A 26,321-nucleotide genomic window follows, 5' to 3' on the forward strand; every position below is an offset into this window, starting at 1 on the left:
GCTGCCACCGTCACTGATGGGCTCGACCTTGGCCAGAGTTGGGTCCGACTTGGAGCTGGGGAATCTTCTAGCAGCTTCTCACAGCAGCCACCCCTGCGGCCTCCTCCCCCATTACTCCTCACCCCCCAATCCAAAACAGGTATACTGAATAATTTCCAGGAATTTTTGCAACCATGTGGCTAGGTGTAAGGTCAAACTTGGTTTCTGCCGATCTATTTGAAGCTATTAAGTGAATGAAACACCAGTATCTGGGCACAGAGTTTTCTGTCCATGTTGACCTGAGTGGGGCTTTGTGAAGATCCGATAGGTGCCTGATGTGTAAGCGGGCCATAATGTATGCCACCCATGTCCTGACCCAAACACACTGCTGCATGCTTTATGGTTTATTTTGGTGTATCATTGAAAAGTTTTGCCTAAACCAAGTCTTTCCTGTAAATCCTCTCTGTATCCATGATTATCAAGGGTCTCTTAGGTAGGGGGCCCGGAGTTGGTTTGTGCTGCCTGGTAAACTGCGTTCTGCCACCGCAGAAAACGCTTCTTTGAGAAGGCTGGAAATGTTCATGCAGACGCTTCGGGACCAAGGGATCTCTAGCAGGCCCTGCCCGAGGCAGGTCCACGGCCGGCCGCTTCCTGGCGCGGCAGCGAGCCGCCGGCGGCCGCCTGTCACCGGCGCGGCGCTGGAAACCCCCGTCACCCCCGGGCACAGGGACCCGCCGGCCTGGCCCCCGCCGAGCGCCGCCGCCGCCGCCGCAGAGGTGCCGGACTCGCTCTCGCCAGAAGAGGGACGCGGTCCCGAGGCCCCCAGGGAAAATCAGGCCGGGGGCCAGACGGCCCGTCGGCCTCGAGCGCTCCCCTCGGCCCGCTGCCCTCCCGGCTCCCGCGCGCGCGGACAGTGCCACGCAGCCGCCGGGCCGGGCCGGGCCGGGCCGAGCCGGGGCCGCCCCGCCGCGGCCTCCCCTGCAGCACCGCCGCCGCCCGCCCGCCCGCCGCCACCTGGCGGCCCCGCAGGCAGGAGCGCCGCCGCCCCGCCCGCCTCGCGGGAGCTGCCCAATGGGGACGGCGGCGGAGCGCGGCCCCGCCAAAGCCGCAGCGCGGATTGGCTGCCCGCCGCAGGCCTAGGCGGTGGCGCCGCCGGGGTTGCGGAGCGCCGGCGCAGTCGCGCGCGGGCGGCGGTGCGGCAGCCATCATGTCGCGGGAGTTCGAGCTGTGCCCCGGGCGCCGCGTGGGCGGCGAGCAGCCGTGCTTCATCATCGCGGAGATCGGGCAGAACCACCAGGGCGACCTGGCCACCGCCAAGCGTATGATCCGCATGGCCAAGGTGCGCGCGGGGCCGCTCTGCCCCCGGAGGGCGGGGTGGCCGGGGAGGCGGGAGCGCGGCCGGGCTGGCGCGGCGCCACGGCGGGCGGGGCTGCCCCGTCTCCCCTCGGCGCTTCCTTCTCCGCCGGGTGGGCAGGCCCGCCCGCTCGCTCGGGTGAGGCGGGCAGTGCGGTGCGCGTGAGCGGGACGCCCGGGGCACCGGCGGGGCCCGGGAAAGCCGGGAGGCGCTCCGGTCGGGGAGCATCGTCTCCGGGCGGTGGCACCGCGTGGGAGGAGTAGAGTGGTTTACAGGAGGAATTTTTAAAATAAAGTAGCTGCAAGGAGACAGTCGTGGCGAGGGCCAGCAAAGCGGGTGCTGGCGTTGTAGCCCTCAGTCCGTGGCTGGCAGCCTAGGATCTCATCGTGTTTGCTTTTAGGAAGCCCCTGCCTCGTTCACGGCACACGCACGTGCCGTGGACACAGACAAACACGGGCAGATTATGTCGTCTCCGAGGGCTTACAGCGGTCCGTGAGTCATAAGCTAACTGTGAATTTGGGAAGAACCAAGTAACTCTCTGATGAGCCTCCAGTTTGATTGCGTTATGGTTTTTTGAGGTAATACTTTTTGAGGTAATCCAGTAAGACAGCTAAGCTGTTTTAAAATTTGGTATTGTAAATATTAGATATACTATTCCTAACATAGTTAGAAAATGGTGTATCATTGCTAAAGGAGAAGTCAGGGCATAATGCGTTCAGACCCATGACTGCGGTAAAAGTGCAAAATAGAGTAGTGTGAGTTTAACTTCATCATTTGTGTCGCTTCATACAAATTTCAGATTCATACTCCTTGTTCTACATAATCCTGTCACTTGTTTTCATGTAAAATTGTCATGTAACAGCTGAGCTTGGAAAACACCACAGAAATTGACTCTTCCAATAAGTGGCATGCATAGCAAGTGGCAGTTCAGTTTTGTAGTTTTAGTACAATTTCTTTCTAGACTGCTGCTCTACTAAGTATACAGGCATTTTGAAAGAAAAGGGCTCGTGTGTGCAGGTCATCTGTCACTCTGTGTTTGTACCATTCCTGTGATTGCTATGATGATAATGTGAAACTCCACTGCAAATGAGCACATTAATTGCACAATCCTTGTGTTCCAACTAAGGATGAGTGCAGTTTCACTTGCACTTCCACTCAGTGCGTACCAGCTTGTTTTGTAGGACTGCGGAGCAGACTGTGCTAAGTTCCAGAAGAGTGAACTGGAGTACAAATTCAACAAGAAAGCCTTAGAAAGGCCCTATACCTCTGAACACTCCTGGGGAAAGACCTATGGGGAGCACAAGCGCCACCTGGAGTTCAGTCATGACCAATATAGAGACCTAAAGAAATACGCAGAGGAGATTGGAATTTTCTTCACAGCTTCTGGCATGGATGAGGTATGTAAGTCATAGTGGAATGACAAGCAGAGTCCAGCTGTTGTGTCTATTGATTATTACTTAGGCGTGATAGCTCTTTATGTAAGAATATGTGGATGTTGAATTTCTAAATGAGGAAACTAGAGTAACTATACTTCTGCCACTTCACTTGTGCATCTGCAATGGTTGAGTAGATGGCTGAACATTTTGGAAGATCTGCCATGTATGCTGAGGTATTTATGCACAGTAAATCACATTGGAGACAGAGCCTCAGTTGAACTCCATGAACAATCACGGCTTTGAGAGTGTAGATCAAGACTGCAATCTGGCCACTATCTGGTGTTGTCTGGTATATTGGCTCCAAGCATTTCAAACTTGCCTATGTTGTAAACCAGATTCCTTTCTCAACTTAATCCCTATTATTTCCCTCTTTTTTTCCTTTCTGCTGTTTACTAGACCTCTGCTGATGTTTCTAAGCAGCAGAAATGCTTATATTCCTTTTTCTTTTACTAATCTCAAGGAGAGGGTCACCACCTTGCCCTGTTACTCCTGAAGCGTTTACTGATTTTTGTCAGTGGGCTCTTGAACAGTCAGTCACCAGCTTGTAAAGTCCATGATGCTCATCTGCTGCTGTTCCCCCTTAAGAGGTGTACTTTAACTCTTGCATGTTGCCTACCTCAAATGATGTTAGTTACAGTATTAACAAATGCAACGCACAGTTGAAATGTGTAAGCTGGAAAACTGGGTAACAGTTAAACTTCAATATAGATCAGAGATTACAGTTTGTTTTACTTTTCTTTGTGGCCTAGAAAATACAGAGAACCAAACTGAAAGAGACCCTCCTGAATTAAGCTAACCACTCTTGCATAAGGCAAGCACAGCAATGTCCCTGTCTTTCTGCAAGTAGCCTTATCGAGGATGGGACAAGAATGGGATTTATTTAATGTTTTAAGGTGATCTGTTCAGTGCCTCACTCTCCTTACCACCAGAGAGAATTCCTGATGTATCAGCTTAATCTCCTTTCTCGTAATTTTTTGTCCTGCCTCATCTGACATAAAAGTTCATACTTTTCTTGTATCTCCTCTCTGTGTATTTGAACACCATTATCACTTCTCTTTTCTGTTTTGTATTCTCTGGCCTAAGCAATTTCAATTCCTTCAACCTTTTTATGCTGTATTTTCTAGTCCTCTGGCCATTCTCACTGCTTCTATCAACTTACTGTCCTATTGACCAAAATCCTTGAATTGCTGTGCCCCAGCTGAGATAGTACAAGCACCAAATACCATAAAAAATTACTTCAGATGTCTGATAGACAAAAAGGTGTTTTGCATGTATTGCAATAGCCTGATGCCATGGACTCAGATCTGTGAAAAGAGGGTGCTGTGACATTTCTTTTATTGTTATCTTCATATCTAGGAGACCTGCTGAACAACACCTACTCCTTTAATAAAAGAATAATTAAATCCAGTAGTCTTGGACTTCTATATCTGGGATCTTAAAGGCCCATATACCTTTGGGGGGAAAAAAGCCCACATTCTGTTTGATGTTGTGCAGAACACCTTTCATATGCAGCAACTAAGAACACTTTCCACCTCTGGGCACCCTCTTTTTCTCAAGATACTGTGCTCCTTTGTGTTTGGCCTCAGCAGCTAATTAACAGTACCGATACATATTTGTGCCTTCTTTTTTGAACAGTAATTACATTACATAGCTCCTAGGATTTCTGGTGGCATTCTGCAAGACATGGTTTGGAACTTAGGGCAAACATTGCATAAATTGATGTAATGATTCCTCGAGACTACATTAACGTCTGTAAATTGAACATAATCTCTGGAACTCCAGCTGTGTCGAAGAGGTTAAATTGTGTGTTTAACTGTATGAGGAAATTAGTGAAGTAAATGTAAAGGCTATGTATGAGTAACTCCTTTATCTACTCTGTTCCAGTATGTACTGGACATAAGACAGGATCCCACTGAACCACTCCCTTTAACGTCATCCCTATTATTTGAGATTATTTCCTGTTCCTTGAATCTCTTACAGAAAAGCTGCCAGTTTTCAAGAGATATTAACCTAATGAAGAGTGGCCTTAGATATGAGGTCTATCTGTCATATTTCATTTTGTGCAATCTCCTCAGATTAGATCTGTGGCTTTTTAATATAGTGTATTCATTGTCTTTGTGCACAATGCATCTTAGTGAATAAACTATATTAAAAAGATGTTACGCATCCTAGGTACAAGAAATTGAATCTGCGCTATAATTATGGTAAAAAAATTAGACCGAAAAGATGCGATTCTCTTCTGGACGTTAGCACTCTCTTGCTGGCACCAAGTAAATTTGACTGCAGCAGGGAATTAGCTGAAGAAGTGTTTGTGGGTGGTTGAAGGGGGACGAAGTTAGCTAACTATTTCGTTGTTTCCCCTGGATGTGAATGTGAATAGCTCTTGCCTGCGATAGGTTTGGGATTTTCTTCCTTAAAAGTACTAATTTTTAAAAGGCCACTTACTGATGCAATATTGATTTTCATGGAGCCCCCAATAATTCCTCAATTCTCTTCAATATAGCACACATATTTTTAGAAGGCAGCAGAGTATAATTAATATTTGAATAAGCTGTTTTATAGTCTTTTCTTTGGCATATTTTATATTTATTTTCTAGTATCTCTTCTAGAAGCAAATGCATTTTGGATTTCCCTTTTTAGGCACTTACTTTTTTTCAGGTGTTTATTCAATATACAATTTTTCAGAGTGACAGATCTATTCAGGAAAACTACCTGTAGTTCTAAACACCCTGTCTGTGGTTTAGTATTTCTGACCTGCAGGAAGTATGTGGCAGGAAGACTGCCTGCATGCCTGCAGTATATTTCTTCTTCAACAGGTAAGCTCCATCTACAGGTAGTTGCTCTCTCTGGTAGTGCCAAAAAACCCCCAAGAATGCTGTGGCCCACAAACTCATCTTGAAGTTAGAGGAGCAGTGGAGCTGACCTGTATTAAGCAGCTGTACCTACAGCTGGCTTGACCAGCTATGGCTGGGAGACCAAAGAGACTGCCTTGAGACAGGGATCCCAGTCAAAAACCTGTGGAAAATCTGGTTTTGTAGTAGAAATACAAAAGAAGGCACCTCAATAATACTTCACCTGGAGGGAAGTGTCATAGTTACAGCTGGGATAGAGTTAACTGTATTCCTACTAGCTGGTACAGTGCTATGTTTTGAGTTCAGTATGAGAAGAATGTTGATAACACTGATGCTTTCAGTTGTTGCTCAGTAGTGTTTAGACTAAAGTCAAGGCTTTTTCGGCTTCTCATGCCCAGCCAGCGAGAAAGCTGGAGGGGCACAAGAAGTTGGCACAGGACACAGCCAGGGCAGCTGACCCAAAGTGGCCAACAGGGTATTCCATACCATGTGATGCCACATCTAGTATATGAAATGGGGAGAGTGGTGGCGGGGGCAATTGCCGCTCGGGGACTAACTGGACATCTATCGGCAGGTGGTGAGTAATTGCACTGCACATCATTTGTACATTCCAATCCTTTTATTATTGCTGTTGTCATTTTATTAGTGTTACCATTATCATTATTAGTTTCTTCTTTTCTGTCCTATTAAACCGTTCTTATCTCAACCCACAAGTTTTGCTTCTTTTCCTGATTTTCTTCCCCATCCTACTGGGGGGGGTGGGGGGGAGTGAGTGAGCGGCTGCGTGGTGCTTAGTTGCTGGCTGGGGTTAAACCACAACAGGAAGTCAGAAACTAATATCCTCAGAATAGTAAATGTTATTTCAGAAGAAGTGTGTTTTGGGGAGAGGTATAGAGATAGATAGATAGATAGGATCTATTTAATTAAGCTTTGGTTTTGCTTTGAAGGGTTGTTTATTTCCCAGCATGGTAGGTCTTTATCTTTGATCCAGCTGAAGTGGTGTGTTAAAATGCAGTGATTTCTCTTCCTTGTAGATGGCTGTAGAATTCCTACATGAACTGGATGTTCCATTTTTCAAAGTAGGATCAGGAGACACAAACAATTTTCCATATTTGGAAAAGACTGCAAAGAAAGGTAAGCATTTTCTTTCAAGCCATCTTGGTAAACATCACTGTGTCTCAGTAGATCAGTTTTTAGATCTCTCCTGCAGTTGATTCTGGAAAAAAATCTAAAGTACCTTTAGAAGAAAATCACCCTTAGACTTGGAAGAAAAATGTTCACCCAGCTTCCTTTTCTAGTTTAACTGAATTAATTTACTTCAAGAACTTAATCTGGTGTAGCTTTCTTACCAACTTAGGACAAAACATGTGCATGTTTTCTAATGGTTAGGTCGCCCAATGGTGATTTCCAGTGGGATGCAGTCGATGAACACAATGCATAAGGTTTATCAGATCGTGAAGCCCATCAATCCAAACTTTTGCTTCCTGCAATGCACCAGTGCATACCCGCTTCAGCCAGAGGATGTCAATCTCCGTGTTATATCGGTCAGTGAATAACCCAGAGTGTGCCACGGGTAGGGTACCAGAGAAGGGCTATGCGCTTTTCTTGAGATGTATTTCCAGATCTTAGGCATGCTGGAATTTGCTTCTGAGAAGTTAGAAGATGAATCATGTTCCTCTAATTCTGGCAAGTGTTGAAGTACAAATACCCATTGGATCCTCTTTTAGCAGAACTCAGCTTTGAGGGATATGATAAAGCATAGTACTGGAGTGTTCACAATTAAACAGAGGAAAATAGGACACGTGGTTAACAGATTAACCCTGTGCTTTGTAGTGCAAAGAAAAATTATGTAGACTGTTACCATTAAGAAGGTGCACGGAATTGAGAACATAATTCTAAATAGGGGCTAGATCAGAAACTTTTGTGAAAAATGCTTCATATGAGTATCAGAGCAATGAAGAAAATGGATTAGGCCCTTGTATAGTTTCTTTTGCTGAAAATACTACTTGGATATGCCTAACAACAATGCAAGAAAAGTTCCTCAAATTGGTTAGTGTTCAAGCACTTGCCTAGCTTTATGCACATGTAGTATGTTATTTTTAGTAGAGTGGGACATGGCTGCATTTAATTGCCTTTAGGATTGTGTGACTGTCCCCTATGTATGGCTGAAAGGATTGCTTCAGATTTTAAGTATGGGGTTGAAGAAATTTGCTTTGGATACAGGTTAAGTTTAACCAGTCCACTGGATTCTTGGATGAAAATAGAGCACTACTCTATTACTGTAACTTACAGTGGTGCAGGCTTTGAAGACCTTGAAGAGTACAAATGAATTAAAAGGAAAAGGATTAAGAGAAGTTGTAGAATTGAACGTACCTCCTTTTCCTTGTCAGTATTGATAATCCAAATGAAATTCTTAGAACATAACAGTTGATAAAGCAGTGTGACTTGTTGACCATAAAAAAAAATCCATTCTCAGCATAACCAACTGCTTGTTTTGTGGCACACTAATTGTCCATGGTTTTTATTGCAAATATCACTGTTAAATTTGCTTTATGTTTGAAATTGCTACCTTGGTAATTCAGACCAACTTTCTCATGATTCAAGGCATATCAGTCAGCTTTTCCTGATATCCCCATTGGCTATTCGGGGCATGAAACTGGCATAGCCATTTCAGTGGCAGCTGTTGCTATGGGTGCTAAAGTAGTGGAACGCCATGTGACTCTTGACAAAACATGGAAAGGAAGTGACCACCAAGCATCCCTGGAGCCAAATGAACTGGCGGAGTTAGTGAAAGCCATCCGTACTGTGGAAAAAGCAATGGGTTCTCCAGTCAAACAACTCTTGCCCTGTGAAATGGCTTGCAATGAAAAGGTAACTTCTGCTTTTGATTCATGTACAGCTGAAACTCGTTTAGACCCATAGCTAATAACTCTACATTCAGAAAAATAGCTTGGTAATTGTTTATTGCAGCAGTGTTTCTGCCTCTGCACTCAAAAATTTATGCTGCTAAGTAGCAGCATGCAGTGTTTATGCTTAGTCCACTGTAACCACAGTGTAGACCTGTCGTTTTCTATAAACTGCTATTTCTGGCATTAACTAAGTTGAGTGGAATCCCAGAATCATTTAGGTTGGAAAAGACCCTTAAGATCATAGAGTCCAACCATTAACCTAACCCTGCCAAGTCCACCACTAAACCACGTCCCTAAGCAACACATCTACATGTCTTTTAAATACCTGCAGGGCTAGTGACTCAACCACTACCCTGGGCAGCCTGTTGCAGCACTTCATAACCCTTTTCAGTGAAGAAATTTTTCTTAATATCTGATCTAAACCTCCCCTAGCACAACTTGAGGCTATTTCCTTTTGTCCTATCACTTGTTACATGGGAGAAGAGACAGACACCCACCTTGCTACAACCTCCTTGAGGTAGAGAGCAGTAAGGTCTCCCCTGAGCCTCCCTTTTCTCCAGACTAAACAACCTCAGTTCCCTCAGCTGCTCCTCGTAGGACTTGTTCTCTAGACCCTCCACCAGCTTCATTGCTCTTCTTTGGACATGCTCCAACACCTCAATGTCTTTCCTGTAGTGAAGGGCCCAAAACTGAACACAGCATTCAAGGTGCGGTCTCACCAGTGCCAAGTACAAAGCACTCAGTAATAGTAACAGGAATAATAGATCTCTCTGACTGTATATGAGCTGCTTTTACACTAAGCTAGGACACTAGTCAGTCTAATCAGATTACCTCCATTCTGATTCTGAAAAATTCCAGTGAGCCATTATCCAATTTCAGAAAGGATCTGGATGTTCACAGCAGCCTAGTTACAATGAAGGGTTTCCACACTAATTCAGCCTTCATTTGGAATAAGAAATAATGGGGAGGGGAGTTCCACATGACCTGTTCCCAAGTAACTGCAGACTATTTTTAGCCATTTTTGGCATACTAAACCTAGGAATGTGTTTGATTTAAACTTTTTTTTAATTTCTCCTCTGTAGCTGGGCAAGTCTGTTGTGGCAAAAGTGACAATTCCTGAAGGTGCAGTACTGACACTTGACATGCTGACAGTGAAGGTGGGAGAGCCTAAGGGATTTCCCCCAGAAGCCATCTTTGATCTGGTGGGCCAGAAGGTTAAAAAAAATATCGAAGAAGATGAAACCATCACTGAGCAAGCAGTGGAAAATCATGTCAAAAACGTGAAGTGCTAAACTGAAGCACTCCATTCCATATTTCATGATATAGTACTGCACTTCTACACAACATACTTAAGTATAGCGGCATGGTAGTTTAGAAGAAAGGGGTGTGATTATGAGGATCCAAGCAAGTTAGGTTTTCAGGTTCTCATTAGCAGGAAGTTTCTGAAGCAAGTGGATATAAATTATGAAGAGCAATTCTATTAGAAACTGTATAGCATTGTGTCTAGAAAATACCATGCTCCTTCTTTCTCCATTCCACTTAACCTAGATTAATTTGGAGTTTTGCCCAATCTAAGACCACAGTCAGCTGCTTTCCAGCTTCCCTTTTCTGGTAAGAATACAGTAAATCACAATAATTTTGTCTACACTTTGAATTGTTCTAACCCTGTATCTTTTGATGTTCCTCTCTTTTCTGCTGTTTTCCTCACTCCTGTGATAACAGGATGCTAGTTGGAGTTGAATGCAGATAAGTCAAAGTTTACATACACTGAACAGAAAACTACACATGCAACCTGATGGATTTTTCTCAAGATTAAATCCTTAAGATAAGAAGTCTCAAGATAAAGCAGTGGGTTGCAGAATCTGCGCTGTGGGGAAAATGAGCTCCTTGAGAAAGCTCGGTTCTCAAGAGACAGTACCAAGAAAGGAAGCAAATTGGGTATGTAGAAAGGTCCCATTTAAAGGACAAGAGAAGGAGCCTTTTTGTGAACTGAAAGGCAAGAGGGCAAGCCAGACAGATTAAGGGGTGAAAGTAGATCTGAGATGGATCAGTGGAAGTAAACTTAACCTATGCTTCAAAAAAATGTCAAAAGCATCTGTTGTGAGCTGAGTGAAGCCTGGGATCTTAAATCAGTTCTGGAGTGCATTTAAGATACCTGTATTTGTACCTGGGGGCAACTTCTTAGGTAGGAAGCCAAATGCTGGTGAAGATTCAGCAGCTTTCTTCCTGTACTAACAAGCAAATACATTGGGATGAGTTTTTTCCCCCCTGACACTAGTGTTTGAGGCAGCTGAGGCTGGCTGCTTGTCTAGATCACATCACTATGTTTCAGTATGATGGTCAGTGCTCATCTTGTGTGCTCCGCTCTTGCACCACAGCTTCTCGATTGTCAAGTAAGAAATGCAATCCCACTCCTATCAGTCTGCTGTTCTTCCCTTTGTCCAGGAAGGAGCTGTGTGGCAGCAGCTGCAAAACCAGATATCCCTCAACTAGCTTGGTGAGCACAGAACTGCTTTGGTGTTACTGATCTGCATTTTTCTGTGGTGCAGTGACATACTAGTGATGGTTATTTGGAACTTGCTACCTCTTGGTCATGAGTTGGTGAAGTATCTTGAATTTGGTGGTGGTATTTCTGTACCTGTGCGCTGTTTAGTTCCAAAATGTTTACCATTCTGCAATTCTATGGAAACTATTTGTATCTTCAACTGGGAAGCAGAGATTCTTTGAATCATGTGCTTGACCATATATGAGCTCTGACTGATGCAGTACGCTTGCCTTACATTAAAAAACTACTTAACTGTTAAAAGATTTTTTTTTTATTTCAAATTTGAAAAATAAATTTAGCTTATAAAACAAGCTGTTATTTCTGTGTTTAAGCCTATGGTCAGACCTTGCCTTTGCCAGCACCAGTGATGATTGCAGGGCCTTTAGTATTTGAACAATGTAAGATTACCTGACCTGTTTCAAGTAGCAGTGGTTCTTCACTCCAGCCAGGCTAGTCCTAGAGGCTGCTGTAAATATAGGCTCCAAAAATTTCCAGGACTTTAATTAAGGTAGTGGGGGAAAAAAATAAGTTATCCCTGTACAGAAACTTGCAAGCTGTCTCTCCTAGTTTTATGTGAGCATACCTTTATCCAGTTGCACTTAAAGAACCTTTGCAAATGGGACACAAAAATAAATTAAGCACAAGTCCCCCACTGACCTCATATTTTTATTGCACCTGTGGGTCCTCCAGGCATTTCATCTTCTTTTGGGGTAGCACACAACTGTTTCTTATGCTTCCACTCTGTGTGGGAAGAATAGGGCCACGCAGAAGCCCAGTTCAGAGTCTCTGTCAGAAGTAAGACCAGCTAATGGCTATTAAGTGTGGCTACAGAAGCTTTTACTTCAGCTTTGTTGAAGGGACCTTTCCAATAGTCAGCGGCAGTCTTCGATTTTTCTGAGATGATACTTAAGTATGAGCTAGTTCACTTAGTGCATTTATTATCCAAATCTGACCTTTTTGACTATGATAATATGCAATATATGAATTTGAAGCTTGGACCAAACTAAACCTATTACTGTCACAATTGCAGCCTCTCCAGCCAGGTGAGCTGAGGGAGTTCATGAAAAAAGATGCCAATATCCAGGTTCAAATCTGAATTGTAATATGCTTCTTTCAACCAGACTTTTTCCATTTCACAAGTTGAAAAAAGTACAAAAAATATTATATATGGCATTTTAGGTGGTACATTGACATGATTTATAAAAGCCAGATCAGCTTCCCTCATTAAAAAGAGCATATACATTAGAAATTACAGTTGGTTTTCTTGAACTTAACTGTTATCTTCTACAAGCATCACAGTTATAGCTTTCACATGACAGAGATTAATTCATGTAGATCATTGCTAAAGTGGCTTTCATAGAAAAAGCATGAAATAGTAGGCTTTATTTTGCCTCATTATGTTAGTTTGCACATTCCAATGGACCCTTCCCAGAGCCTCACAGCTGGGTAAACTGGTTCTGTGAACTTGCAGCGGAAGGTGTGCAAATGAGCCATGCCATCAGTAACATTGTAGAATGAAAGGATTCCTGCTTCATAATCCAGAAAAAGGCCAATGCGATCGGGATCATCTTCTACCAGGATGGGGATTCTCTCCCCCTTGTGAAATGCCCAGTATTCAAGATCAAATTTCTTAAGGCACCAAGATGCTCTATTCCAGCCCAGTCGACAGGTTTCAGAGTCTCCTTTCCTGCCAATGGAAGGGTAGGCTGCACCAATCCACCATCCTTTTCCAGCATGAAGCAGGTCAACTTCCCAGTAATGGCTCCCAGAGAGGAATGCATCTCTGCTTAGCACTTGCCATAATTTATCAAATCTCTGGGGACCACAAGGGTAAAATATCTTCCTCCAGTTACAGCTTACTACAAGACGGTCACCAGACAATTTCAGCCTTGGGTGAAGGCTGTCATATTCCCAAGCTGGTGATCTTGCATCTGCAATCAAAACCATAAGAATACTTAGTAGATTTATCATGACCAAGTTATAAAAAACCTGCAAAGGAGCTCACAGCTGGCAGTGTCTTGGAACCTGCAGTTTTGCAAGGAAAAACCTGAAAATTTTTAATAGAAAGCTGTAAGAGACTGTGTTCGACTATATTTGTCTCAACATTGCTGACCATTTGTTAGCCTCAGCATCCTGTTGCTGTGGGGGAGTAGGCACTGAAAGCCCTGAAGAAACCACCATATCCACCTGAAGCTAGCAGTCTCTGTGGAAATGGCTGGACTCTTTGGAAAAACTGCATACTCCTCCCTCAAAAAAGGAACTGAAAGGGACTGGAAAAAGGAACTGAAAGGAACTGCAAGGGATTGAAAATCAGCACTTGGAACTGGGACTTTGTCATCGTCTGTCTGCTGGAACCTCGAACTTGGACCCCCATCACCTGCACCAAGATGGAGCCAATGGGACGTTGCTGGCTTTGTGGTGGTGGTAACTAGTCTTGCTGCATCTCTCCCGTTTTCTTGCTTAGGACTGTCTCTTTTTCCTTTCTTCTTCCCTCTGTCCTGTCACTATTATCAGTTGTTATAGGAAATAAAACTTGTAGGGTTGTATGGCATCTGACCTCGTCTGTGTCTTAATCTCGCTCTTGGGATCATTTAAGAACCCTCCCCGATATTGGATCGGTACAAAAGCATGGCACTATTTATATGCACTGATGCTTTAATGTTGCATAGGTTTTAAAGCAGGTCAGTAAAAGACAAGTATGTAAGAGTATATGCGTGGTTCACAAATCAGAAGATGAATACAGCTAGGTAGGGAACAAACACTGAGAGCTTCTGCTTCATGTGGAATAGTTGGAAACTTCTGGTGGGATTACAGCTTAAGGATTTTAGAGAGCAGTGGAGCGGGCTCTTGGGTTGCGAGGTCCCATTCCACTGAAATCACATTTGAAGATGCACTGGAGTGTTTCTCACAGAGGCACCACAGCTCTGGGCAGCAGCATCATGTACACTGCAAAGGAACAGCTTACCAGCTCCCAGAGGATTTATAGCAGTTCACCTAACCTGACATTTAGAAAAGAAAAATGACAGTCTGAAACTACACCCTAGAAATCACTGTCTTATTCAGCAGCAGCTTAAGAGTTGTTTTAGCAAGAAGCAGCTGTCACAGGACTGGAAATCACAAAGCCAGAGGAAAAAAAAAACCCTATAATCAAATTAAACAAGTTTGAAATGACACAGGACAGGTCAAAAAGCTACAAGGTTTTTAAGATTAGATTCTTCTCTGAATATACTGTCCTACAACATTAAACTGGTGCATGTCTCAGAAAAGTTCTCATAATATACTGTATATCAATAATTTACTGTGTTAGCATGTGTTTTCTGATTTCCTGTTCTATAAATAACCAAGATACTCCCTTTGAAAACAGAATCTGACATCCTTAAACAATCCCCTTCACTCTTCCTGTCAAGCCTGACAAAAACAGTGTCAGAGTTGGGTACCTAAAGGAACATTGTCATGAATTAAGAGTACTTCAGAAAGCACTGGCGCTAAGATGTAAACTTAGTTTGTATCTTAAAACTATTCCAAAGAATGAGCACATCTATTTTTTCTTGTAAGTGAAGAAAACAAAGTATACAATACATCTAGCAATATTTGCAATAAAAACTGAGTCATATTTCACTCAGTTCATAGCTGGGTTTTTTGACCGAATGTAATTTTAATCTTCGTCTAGATAAACTTTGAAGCTTCAATGTTTTAAATGCCACGTGGCAAATACATTTAATATCCTGAAGCTGCTTTTCAGAGTAATTAAACTTTTAAAATGAAAGTTAGGGAAATACATGTTTATAATATTTTAAAATCCATACTGCTTTGGTTTCTCTGCGGTGTTGCATATCTGAAGTACGTTTGGACCTGTGATCTCAGATTACAGTCTTTCACAGGCAGCATAGTACTAACTGAACACAAAACGGGGCAACAGACCCATTGAAACAAGAACTTCAGTATTTTCCTTGCTCTTCAGTGCTGAATTTAGAAATGAAAGGTAATTATACAGCAGGTTACTGTATGAGAGAAATCTGTCTTTGCCACTGCATTAATCTGTTGCTCGTTTGACTTTGTTGCTATTTCCTCTCCTATGTTCTCACAGAGCGCCCTCTCCCATAAATCAAGTAAGTCTAACCTGGTTTAGTTGGCATATTCGATAGTCTAAAGCCCAGAAGCTGTTTTCATTCAGGCTGGAATCCTCCCCTCTGCCATCAGAGCAATGCATAAATCACTCCATTCTCTGTTGGTCCTCTGTTACTCTCCCATGATTTCCTGCCATGAGCAGGGAAGGCTAAGTAAGGTTTCCTACAGTTAGCTGTGAAAAGACCACCAGCACTGTGGCCTATTACAATGTCCACAAAGAAACAGACATCTCACATTAAGTGAGGGTCCATTCACAGCACAGTTAATTGCAACAAAGACTTGCACTTTATACTTGTGTGTAATGTTTCAGAAAAGAAAGTAGTACACAATGGGGATGCTAAGTTTGTACAGAACACAGGTGACACTAAGACCAAAAGACATCTAAAGTAGAGAGGATTTAAAAGGCCTGGCTTCACTGTCTGCTTTTTCCAGTAACCACTTGAAAAGCTGTGCAAGTAAGTAGTGATGTCTGTCAGTCAAATTTATCTGAAAAACCTAGATTTTCATAAAACACATAACTACTAAATCTGAAGCAAATGGAAATACCTCCATTGCTTTAAAAAAGCAGCAAAACCCCAAACACCAAACTGATTTCAGGTGCTAATGTTTGGAAGCATAATTGTGAATTTGACTAGAAAAATAATGCAAAACAGGTAGAATTGTTTGGATTATTGGAGGACTGCAATTCTTCCAGTTCTCCCAAGTGATGAAAATTTTAAGTAACTTCAAGTCCTAATATTTATGACCAAGGTTTGTCAATTCACTGGCCTATGAGCAGCTGCACATCTTTCTTAATGAGGTGGTTTGTCATATTTAGCTTCAACAGAGTTGAGAAATTGTCTTTTCAGCCCTTGAAGTGACTGGTCACAAGTGAAGCAAATACAGTGCTTTCTCCATGAATCCATCAAGAGGCAGCCTGAAGGACATACAGAATGGCATTCATGAAACTCAGGAGCCTAGTTCACTGCCAGCCAAATACTGCTGCAGTGCTCTCTTAGTAGCAAGTGCTCAGTGGCACAGACTGGCTGTCCTAGCACCTTAACAGGTTCTGGTTACAAAGTGACTGACTTAGTCTGGATCCTGCAGCACAGAAATGATGCCAAGTGGCAAAAGACCCATAACATCACAGCCAAGAAGACAGACTGCTCATTAGGTTCCTGATTTCTTAACACCTGCTGCTTTTCCAAGTGCAACACCTGTTTGCTCATCTCCAATTGAGATAAGTGTTTGGAATGAAAATGTTGCAGTGTTTGGACTTAAAAGCTCACTCAGGAGAGCACAGAAACAAGACAAAGTAATAACACTGAAAAACACCCATCTCAACACACCACCCCATAGGTGCAGGGACAGTATGTAACCCACTCTACCAGCAGAGTGCTGGCCCTTGCCCTCCTTACTGAGTAACAGCCAGAAGTCGAAGTGTCCACTTGGTCACAGTCATGGCCTCCACTGGGCTGGATCCAGGCCGGAAAACAGACCTCCTCTTACAACAGGCTTTTGCCACTAGGTACCATGGTAATAGGGAATGTTACAGCTTTGAGATTAAAAACAGCTACAGTCCTCATCTGCTGCAGGCCACATGAAATGTCCATTAGCTTCCCATCAGAGAGATGGAACAATTGACTGGACATTTTTCATACCAACACCAGAGGAAAGGATCATCTGTAGATTTACCTTTAACGTATTACATGATGGACATAATTAAAGACAGACCACAATGATCTGGAGAATAGAAAAGTCTTCAAAAACTAAATTAGCTACTAGCTGATTGACACACTGGCAGTTCTGAATAAAAACAAAGGATCAAGATTTCACAGACAGAAAGTAAAGATTTCTTTCCCAATCTGAGCTACAGAAAAGGGTAATGACTTTCAGGCAGTGCAGAGCACTTGTTCCTCACAAACACTGTAAACATCAGAACCCCTTTAAGATACCGTTTTAAGATAGTGGCACCACACACTCATTGACTGTTTCAGTGACTGAGCCATAAGTGTTCAGAGTGCTTCTAACTTTTGTTCAACCATACTTACGTTTTAAGAAAAGCAACCGATCAACAGGAGACATGGTTTTCAACACCGTTCCAGGCTCCTTCTTTGCAGTGGCATTCAGGCTACTGAAAACATCTGGGCAGAGATGAAAATTAACACTTTAGGGAGTCTGCCAGTAGAAGAACATGGCTGTACTATCAAGATTTTAAAAATAGAACACCATGGGCAATTTTGCTGGACCAGGGTATTCAAGCTTTGCCTCTTTGGTGTGAATTCCACCCATGTCCTGGGGAAGGTCATACTGTCACTCTCCACTTTCCAACTTTAGGGGACAAACTGTGTTACTTTTGCTGGGGAAGGGCTACTCACTCTGTAAGCTTTCAACCCTAAGCTCTTTGGGTAGCTGGAGATGCTGGATCCCGGTGTTGCCAAAGAACCACACAATTGAGCATAACCCCAAGTAAGCACCTCCCATTCCTCAAAAAGCACGCCTCTGATAGAGGGGAACAGAGTCAGGCAGCTAAAGACAACTGCAGATGCTAGCTACAAAGCACCTGCACTGTACTGTAGCAATCCTCCACACATCCTGCAGTGGCCTTTCAGATCTGGTCTGACCATTTTCCCCAGCACCCTGCTATACTGTTCTTGGTGGCAACTCTCAGAAAAGGGATTATTAAAAGGTAGCTGGGTGGAATGTGACAGCTGGTATTGCCCTGCTCACCTGTAACTCAACAAGTTGCAGGGTTTCCCCATGGTTATTTGGGTTTGTGACTTTGCATCCCATTGGGAAACTCCTTGCCTTAATCATGCCAGAGGTCACTTAAGGATGAAATACCAGCTCAAAGACAAAAGGAGCTCTAAGCAGAACACATTGACCCACCTTTAAAGTAGCAAAAAAGATAATTTTTCAGACTGCCTGAGACAGAAATATCACCAGGTACATCAACTAGAAAAAGCTTTCCAATTTTACAGGTACCTGATGTTCCATGCCTGCCAGATGTCCTGCCAGAGCACTTACACCCAACAGTGACTGAAAGAAGAGAACACCTATGTCATGTAGGTGTGATAGTCTAGGGATATAAGCAAGGTAAGCTCTGCAGGAAGAAGTAAGCTGCATTGAAGTAACTGATAGAGCTGGAAGAAAGCATCAGACAAACTTTAAGGCACAAAAGGCCATCTTCAGAGTTGAAAGAGAAACCTCTTACATTCTTAAATCACCACTGCTATAGCAACATTACACCAATGCTGTCAGAGAACAGTACCCATGCCTGAAAAGCTGCTGATGTCTTCAGCTGATTTGGTAAAAAGTCCTGCTCTTTCTTACAGACCACACTTTATTTAAAAGGAGAGCAGGAGAAAGCAAAATTCACAGCACTCTCCCAGGTACCTTCTTTAAGCCGGGCTTCTAGTGGTTTCTGTAGAAAGGACTGAAGAGCTGTCACAAAGTGCTTATAATGGTTAAGGATGTGCTCAAACGAGAGAGGTATTGGATGCCATTGTTCTAACAGGCGCCTAGGCTCCTGCATTTCCTTCTTGATTTCTGTGTACTTCTGAGGGCAGAAAGCCAAATTCTCCAATTAGTAGAGACAGTGACACAAATGGACTCTTCCCTCCCAGCTCCCCCACACCACAGAGCAAGGACAGCTCCATCACTAGGTAAACATGGGCCACAATAGACAAACCTTGCTGTGTTCAGCCTCCCTAGTAGCTCATTAGCCAGCCCATTAGATCCTCCTGTCAGTGGAGTAAGGGGCTACTCTTGAGACGGAGAACCCAACAGTCATTGTTAAAACAGGGTCTACCAGGACACTCGCAAGATGGGGATGAGTTTAACCTGGCTAGAACCCTTTGTGGGGAATACCAACAATGGGAAAATTAAACCACTAAGTTTTAAAAGCAATCTAAAGAATAAAATCCAACATTCCCCATAAAAAATCGCTTCCAAAACCATGAGGAGCAGCTTCCCACGTGGAGGTATGTTGCTAGCACACACAGCGGAGTGCCAGGGCCATATCACTCACAACAACGAAGACTCTCAAGTCTGCTAAGTTGCAAGGACGTAAAAATGCCTTCCCGTGAAGAATGGCATCCTTTGACTTGTGTCAGGACATAAGCATATGGCAACACACCCTTCCCAAGGAAAGTGAAGAAGACCATTAGGAAAGAGAAGCTGACATTTATCTGTACACAAAACCAAAAACACTGCCTCCCCGCCGCGACTGAATTAAGCGCTCAAGCTATCTGTACAAGATTCCGTTTATTTCACTGAAGGATCAAAGTTACATATGTTTCAGCAAAGATCTAGAAAGAACTAATGGCATACAGCCAATACTACTAACACAGGAGCACGTATCTGGCTCAGCCGGGATGTTTGCCAGTCCTCAGAACAGTTAAAGATAAAAACATTCCATACACATACTCATGACTGTCTTCAGCCACATCTTCCCAGGCATACACAAGGCCATCCTCCAACCTCATCTTGTAAAACTAGTTCTTCAAAGGCTTGGCAAACATGCAGCACAACAAATTCTAACAGTTCACTCTTGAAAACAAATGCCAGGTGTTCCGAGCTGCTCCCACAGTAAAATGATGGCTGTTGCTCAGGGTGATTAGGATCTCTTGCAATTAAAGAAATGAGACAATTTAGCCTTCCTCCTTAGGTTCCCAAGAGGGCTGCCTTTTCTCAGACCTTCATATTACACTGCACAAGGAAAGACCTGATACAGCATTTGTCTTCAAGATTAAGAGACACGTATAACTCTGTTTCCTATATGCTTAAAATTAACATGAATTTCATACAGACCTGAAATCAATGCAAGAACACCTAACAGCTCAAAAATCAGGAACCAAACTGGTCCACCAAAATACCAACAAAAAGAAGATTAAAAATCAGTGAGAAAGATGCTGCTTACATACAGAAAGATCTACTGAGGTGATCACTAGAGCAGTTTACCAGGGACTAGAAGGATAAGAGGTTGAAAGAGACCATAAAATACCACCTCCAGAAACTTCACAGGATCACTGTGCTGTTGTATTTGTCTGATTCGACACGAGAAGGTCTCCAGGGCTGCAAGCTTTTCTCGACAGGACTCCAACTGCTTATCATGTGCTTCCACAGCTTGTTGAGTCTTTTCATCAATGAAGTTTTTTGCCAGACTCTCCTCTTCCTGAAGTAGCAACAGGAGCTCAGTCATATTGTCTGACAGCTGCCTTTTGCTCATAATGGCATGTGCCTATAAATGAAGCAGAAGAGTGTCCCCCCATACTCAACAGACCATAAACATTTCAGGCATTTCTCTCCCAGGCTTTCAACATTACATTTTGGTTGAATTTTACTGATTTGCTGCACCTCTTGAGAAATGAGTGTTCACCCCTTAAGGGAAGTGCAGCCAGGATTTACCTACTGATATCCTGGGTGGAAAAGCTTGAGAGCAGATTCCAACATGCCTATTTATATAGAAAACATTGTTTTCAGCTGGAGTGTAACAGGGTCAGGTACCAACTACTACAACCAGCAGACCTGGTCCTTCGGTAGCAACACTTTGCCCCCTTTTAAAGCAAGCTAGGGACAGGGAACTGCTAGAAAAAGAAAGCCTCCAAAATGAAGTGACATCAAACCGCAATGTCCCAAACCTCTACCTCCAGCTCTTACTAACGTTTCTGTAACAGAGATGCTTAGAGATGCACTGTTTCCTGCTCTATAAATGAGGTAGAGCTTAGCACACATTCCCATTCTTAAGACAGAATCAGTAGAACTGTTCTTTTGTTTATTTAACTCTGAAGTCAGACTGTTCAATAATGCAGTTCAGTGCAATACAATATACATCAGTGAAGCCAGAATAACACATGCAGCTGGGGCTATTTACTACTCCTCTGCACAAAAATTTCAACATTGTTCTCCCAGAGATGTTTGGCTGATCTGAGAGTGAGGGCCAGGCCTTTGGAGACTCTTCCTTCTTCTGTCCCTTTGACAGTAATATGTTGTGATGGATACAGGGAATACACTCTTTTCCTGAGAAGCAGTAGCTGCCTGGGTCTTTGAAGCTGCAGAGGAGCTACCAGGCTCTTTGAGCAACAGAGAAAGCAAAATGTCTCTCCCTGGAAAATGACCATCCAGTGGAGAAGCAAACCACACTTTACCTTCAGATCATTAGCGGCCTGCTCTATGCTCCTTCTGTTGCCAGCTTCTTGCTCTTTTCTCTCTTCTAGATCCTTCAAACACAATGCCATGAGTTCCTATACAGCAACAAAACCAAAATAAAACACTGTTTCATAACAACATCTGTAAAAGCCAGAATTCAGTATCCCGCTTGCTTTCCATATAGGGGAGTATGTCACTGAAACACTCAGTTTATGAGGCTTATTAAGGCCAGTAGTGATGAAATGTAAGGATTTCAGCATTTCACCTGCACCTGCTCCTGGTGGTTATACTGGTAAGACTCGGAGAGCTGTGCAAATTAGTACCACCTTTATAAGGAACAGGCAAACCTATGGTGAAAAAAACCTTTTCATCTTTACATCTATGGCACTGTGCATTTCAAGACTACATGCTCATGCATTTAGCAGCTGAAGGGCAGCTAACCAAGTACTTTTGATTCAGAAGATCAATGGGAGGTTCCGCCTAGAGTCAAAATGCTTGCCAGTGTACAAAAGACCCATCAGAAATACCCCACCATCACTACAGTGATGCTGTAGACTAAATGCCTGCAACAACAAATACTATCAGCTTGGCTACTAATCATAGTATCTGTGATACTTGTGGCGTGCCCTGAGATGCACTGAGCAGCACAGCACAGTTAATGTTCTGCTGTGTCTAGCCCCACAGTTTCTCACCCGCAGCCCTCTGAAATCAGCTGTCCCCTGTCCAGCTGAATTAACAGTCTTGATGCACTTGGTCATGCATTTATTTCATTAGTACCATGAAAGATCCAAGCAATGCTGGCCCATGCTCTCAGTGCACTAGTGTTATAACAGAGCCTCTCAGTAAAAAACAGGTAAGCTAGCGCCAGAGCTGTAGCTGTTACCAGTGTCCTGTTCTGCAGCTGAGACCCAGTCAAGAGTACCTGCATGCATATGCACCAGCTCACTGCAACATCCCCAGGTCAGCATGGCATTTAAACTCTGCAGGGTTGACTGAGCATAAGTGTTGCTTCATGGGCAACAGTTTGCATTTTTGACATTTGCCTCCTTTGAAAACACATGCAATTTTTCATTTGATTATGACAGAGACAGAAGAAAATGGGCTCCCAGCAAAAGCTAGAGACTCTGCACCTGGAAGTCCCTTGGCACAGGCACATCCATGCAAGCAGATAAATGTTCTTGCATGGAGCAAGATAGTCATGTTACGCTGTCCATTCCAGCCACAATTTTCCAGTCTTGTCCCTGAAAGACCAAAAGAGTTCTGCACCACTTGAAGATTCAGGAGTTCTACTAGGTATCAGCCTTCCTCAATTTACTTTGCAGCCTAGACCTCATTCCTTTTCTCAAAGACTGACAAAGACCACAGAGCAAAACCCAGTCTTCCTTCCCTGCTAGTAGAACACACCACCTCAGGCACTTACTCCCTCACAATGGTGAACATATGCAAATACTGGATGCCAACTCAAAGCATTTCTGGTTAAACATTACTTTCTTTACAGAGATAAACTAAAGAGCTGCTTCTTAGCAGTGGAGACACTGTGTCTGTAATACTGGCAGGCAACCCATGTCATTCACCCTGAAGAATCAACTCCAAAAACATTCCCTTAGGGATTGTCTGGATGCCCCAACTCACTTGAGTGAAAACACTATAACAGCAAGGATTTCTGAGAGATGAGACTCCTAGCTCCAGTCAGGCTCACAGGACACATATCAAGTGCACAGCATGCTGATCCTATGTCCCACATTCAGGAGCACAGGGAGCGTCCTTCCAGATGATTTTATACAACCTTAGATCCAGGGATGAACGAGCTGATGGACCTCATGGACCTCACACAATGGTTCTCGTCTCTTCTTAGCATCCACAGATAGGATCTCCTAAAAGCCCTGAGAAAGATTCTCGCATGCTGCCGGGCTGATGTCACATCACAAGGGCTGCACAGAAAAACTGCTCCTAGCAAACAAAATCACTTAAGCCAGTAGATGTCAGCAAAGAATCCCCTAGGGACAGTGTCACACGGGGACCCAAGTTCCTACCCTGCTCACTTCCTGTTTTGGCACAGAGACAAATAACTGGTTATCAACAGCATCTGCTCCCCTGTGTCCAACTGACCCCCAGGGAACCACCAAAACTTGTCGCTTCATGCATTCTACCCTGGCTCAAATCAGGTTGCCACAGCACACCACCTGCATCCACACATTGCCCCAGTGTCATGAAGGGAATGCAAACACTGTAGTGAGTTCCCAGCTGCAAGCGGGATACTTTGGATGAAAGCACACCAGCAGGCCAGAACAGTGCTCTGAGTTGCCCTGACATCTTCAATGGTCTTTCCTCTGTGCTGCTGTTTGCTTGAGGCCTAGTGTACTGCCCTCTCACATGAAGTGCAATAAAACACCAGAGGAATTTAGCATGACCTGTGCATCTGCTCACAATCCTAGTGGTAACTAGGAAACTTCCTAGTAACACTGCTGCAAAATACCAGAGAAGAAGTGGGAAGGACCTCTCTGAAATTGAGGTGGAAAAAATAAAACCTCCTGAACATCAAACCTCTGTGTTACTACTTCTTACACCTCCCAAGCTTAGCACCACAGCATGCAGGCCTCAGCAAGCCTTCTGGCAGGCTCTCTGGAGTAAAACAAAGCACAAGCAGGAAGTACAGGGCAAGCTTGCAAAGCCTCCTGGGGCTGCTCAATGGACAGCTAAATTAGGATGAATAAAAAACACTTAGGGAAGAACCCCTGTGCTAGTTGTGGCTGGGACAGAGCTAATTTTCCTCTTAGTAGCTCATATCGTGCTGCGTTATAGATGTGACTATACTGCAAGTGCACAAGATGTTGGGAGAGGACACAAGCAGGCAGATGACCCAAACTAACCAAAGAGATAGTCCATACCATACAACATCATGCTCAGCAACAAAACGGAGAAGAGGGGATTTAGGTGGGTTAGCCATCTTTTGCTCAGGAACTGGCTGGGCACTGCGCTACCCATAGGAGGTGGTGAGCCTTTGCATCACTTGTTTTGTTTTGTTCTCTTCCTCTCTTCTTCCACTTCTCCTTCGCTTATTATACTATTTTCATCTCAGCCATGAGTTTTCTTGGTTTTAGCCTTCCTTTCCTCTTCCCCTGTCCTACTGGGCAAGGGAGGGGGAGTGAGCAGGCAGCTGCATGGTGCTTAGCTGCCTACTGGGATTAACCCACAACAACCCCTGCTCCCCAGCCCTAAGGAGCTGTCAGAGAACATGCTCTCTGCATGAGGACTGTTGTGGTTTAATCCCAACCAGCAACTAAGCACCACACCGCCACACACTCACACCCCCCCCAGTGGGATGAGGGAGAAAATCAGAAAAAAAAAGTAAAACTCATGGGTTGAGACAAAGACAGTTTAACAGAACAGAAAGGAAGAAACTAGTAATGATAATAACAACAATAATAAAATAATTGGAATATTGGAATATATAAAACAAGTAATGCACAATGCAATTACTCACCAACTGATGGCCAGTCAGTTCCAAGCAGCAATCTGCCCCTTAGCCCCACTCCCCCCAGTTTATATACTGGGCATGACATCACATGGTATGGAATACCCCATTGGCCAGTTTGGGCCAGCTGTCCTGGCTGTGTCCCCTCCCAACTTGTGCCCCTCCAGCCTTCTTGCTGGCTGGGCATGAGAAGCTGAAAAATCCCTGACTTGGTATAAACACTACTTAGAAACAACTAAATACATCAGTGTGTTATCAACGTTCTTCTCATACTGAACCCAAAATATTATACCAGCTCCTAGAAAGAAAATTATTCCAGCCGAAACCAGGACAGGAGTCAGTGTGGTCTAGCAAGCTACAGCAACAGAGGAAGGGGATAAACAGAAATGGCCTTTCCACTCCCCCAGTGGCATCCATGTTTCTGTCAAAGGTACTTCCAGCCTGGCAATGAAAACAAGTCCCCCTGGGCAACCAATCTCCTCTGATACCCCACACAAGGTCTGAGGAGCAAATGCTGCTGCATGTGACCTGACAGTCAATGTCACCTCCCCACTGTCCCTTGATTTACACTCCTGTTATGTGTGCACTTGGGGTGTGACTGGATAACTCTCTCCCCTTCATGCACAAACTACATCCCCGTGCAGTGACAGCACGCTGACCCCTGTCCATATGGGATTCACAAAGCACTTGTCCAAGTACAGAAACTTTGTTCTTCCAGTCAGTATGGCCTACAAAATTGATGTGACAAAACCTGAGCTCCACAAGCTGTTTGTAAGGCAAGCAAAGAAAGGCCAAAGGCTGAAGATACTCAGCCTACTGCTGCCCACTGCACTAATACTCACAGCTGCCACCATCTCACCCTGGCCAAAGAAAACCTAGCTGCTCCAGTCCCAGAAATGAGGAAATACAACCAAATCAGGAGTATCTTTGCTGCAGCTCCGCGCCCCGTGGCCGCCCCAGCTCCCGGTTATACCCCAGTCCCGTCCCCGCGCTCCCCTGGAGCCCGTCTCGCAGAAAAAGTCCCCGCCGCGGCGAACCTGCAGCGAAGCTCGGCAGCCCCGGAGACGCAGGGGCTCCGCAGGAGGCGCGGGCCAGGCAGGCCCCGGGGACATCGCCCGGCGCCCGTCCGCGGCGCTCACCTTCTTCTGGCGGACGGCGTGGGGCAGGAGGCAGGCGCGGTGTCCGCGGTGCGGGCCCAGGACCGGGCAGAGGGCGCAGACGCAGCGCTCACAGTCCTCGCAGAACAGCTCCAGCGGCCGCCCCGCGTGGACGCCGCACGCCCGCGCCCCCTCCGGGACCGAGGCCCACGGCAGCCCCTGCGCCATGGCGGCCGCGGCGCCGGACGGGAGCTTGGCCGGGCAGGCGGGCGCGGCCGCCGCGCTTCGCCCGGCGAGCGGTGCCTGCGCGTGGGGCGGCGGGAGGCGTATCGTCCGCGGGTGCGCACGGGAGCTGCCGCCCGCGGCCGGCGGCCTCGCCCTGCCTCGTGCCCGCCCGAGAGGGCGGCGGAGCGGAGC

General features: G+C 44.7%; 2 protein-coding genes across 5 annotated transcripts; one reads left to right on the top strand and one right to left on the bottom strand.

Moving 5' to 3' along the window:
• Positions 1-1,161: 1,161 nt before the first annotated feature.
• Positions 1,162-13,626, top strand: NANS (N-acetylneuraminate synthase). The gene is made up of 6 exons (XM_075020967.1): positions 1,162-1,318; positions 2,515-2,730; positions 6,656-6,755; positions 7,011-7,165; positions 8,226-8,492; positions 9,613-13,626. Exons 1-6 carry the CDS (start codon positions 1,187-1,189, stop codon positions 9,820-9,822), a joined length of 1,080 nt encoding a protein of 359 aa, XP_074877068.1. The 5' UTR covers positions 1,162-1,186; the 3' UTR covers positions 9,823-13,626.
• TRIM14 (tripartite motif containing 14) lies at positions 12,155-26,321 on the bottom strand. 4 transcript variants are annotated; one of them, XM_075020966.1, is made up of 6 exons: positions 25,947-26,321; positions 21,332-21,427; positions 20,191-20,358; positions 18,579-18,741; positions 17,234-17,326; positions 12,155-13,006 (listed from the first exon to the last, which is right to left on the bottom strand). In XM_075020966.1, the coding sequence occupies exons 1-6, from the start codon at positions 26,130-26,132 to the stop codon at positions 12,471-12,473; spliced, it is 1,242 nt and encodes a 413-aa protein (XP_074877067.1). In that variant the 5' UTR covers positions 26,133-26,321; the 3' UTR covers positions 12,155-12,470. The 4 variants fall into 4 exon arrangements, with proteins under 4 accessions (XP_074877067.1, XP_074877066.1, XP_074877065.1 ...); XM_075020965.1 differs by having other exon boundaries at positions 20,191-20,424; XM_075020964.1 differs by having other exon boundaries at positions 25,845-26,321.

Source organism: Buteo buteo, chromosome Z, assembly GCF_964188355.1.
Source record: "Buteo buteo chromosome Z, bButBut1.hap1.1, whole genome shotgun sequence".
Lineage (NCBI taxonomy): Eukaryota > Metazoa > Chordata > Aves > Accipitriformes > Accipitridae > Buteo > Buteo buteo.

Coding starts and splice junctions, on each gene's coding strand:
- NANS (XM_075020967.1), top strand. CDS start 1,187: ATGTCGCGGGAGTTCGAGCTGTGCCCCGGGCGCCGCGTGGGCGGCGAG. Junction 1,319..2,514: donor GTATGATCCGCATGGCCAAG/GTGCGCGCGGGG, acceptor CTTGTTTTGTAG/GACTGCGGAGCAGACTGTGC. Junction 2,731..6,655: donor CAGCTTCTGGCATGGATGAG/GTATGTAAGTCA, acceptor TCTTCCTTGTAG/ATGGCTGTAGAATTCCTACA.
- TRIM14 (XM_075020963.1), bottom strand. CDS start 26,132: ATGGCGCAGGGGCTGCCGTGGGCCTCGGTCCCGGAGGGGGCGCGGGCG. Junction 17,327..18,578: donor AGAAGCCCGGCTTAAAGAAG/GTACCTGGGAGA, acceptor ATCTCTGCCCAG/ATGTTTTCAGTAGCCTGAAT. Junction 13,007..17,233: donor TCGGTTGCTTTTCTTAAAAC/GTAAGTATGGTT, acceptor TTTTGATTGCAG/ATGCAAGATCACCAGCTTGG.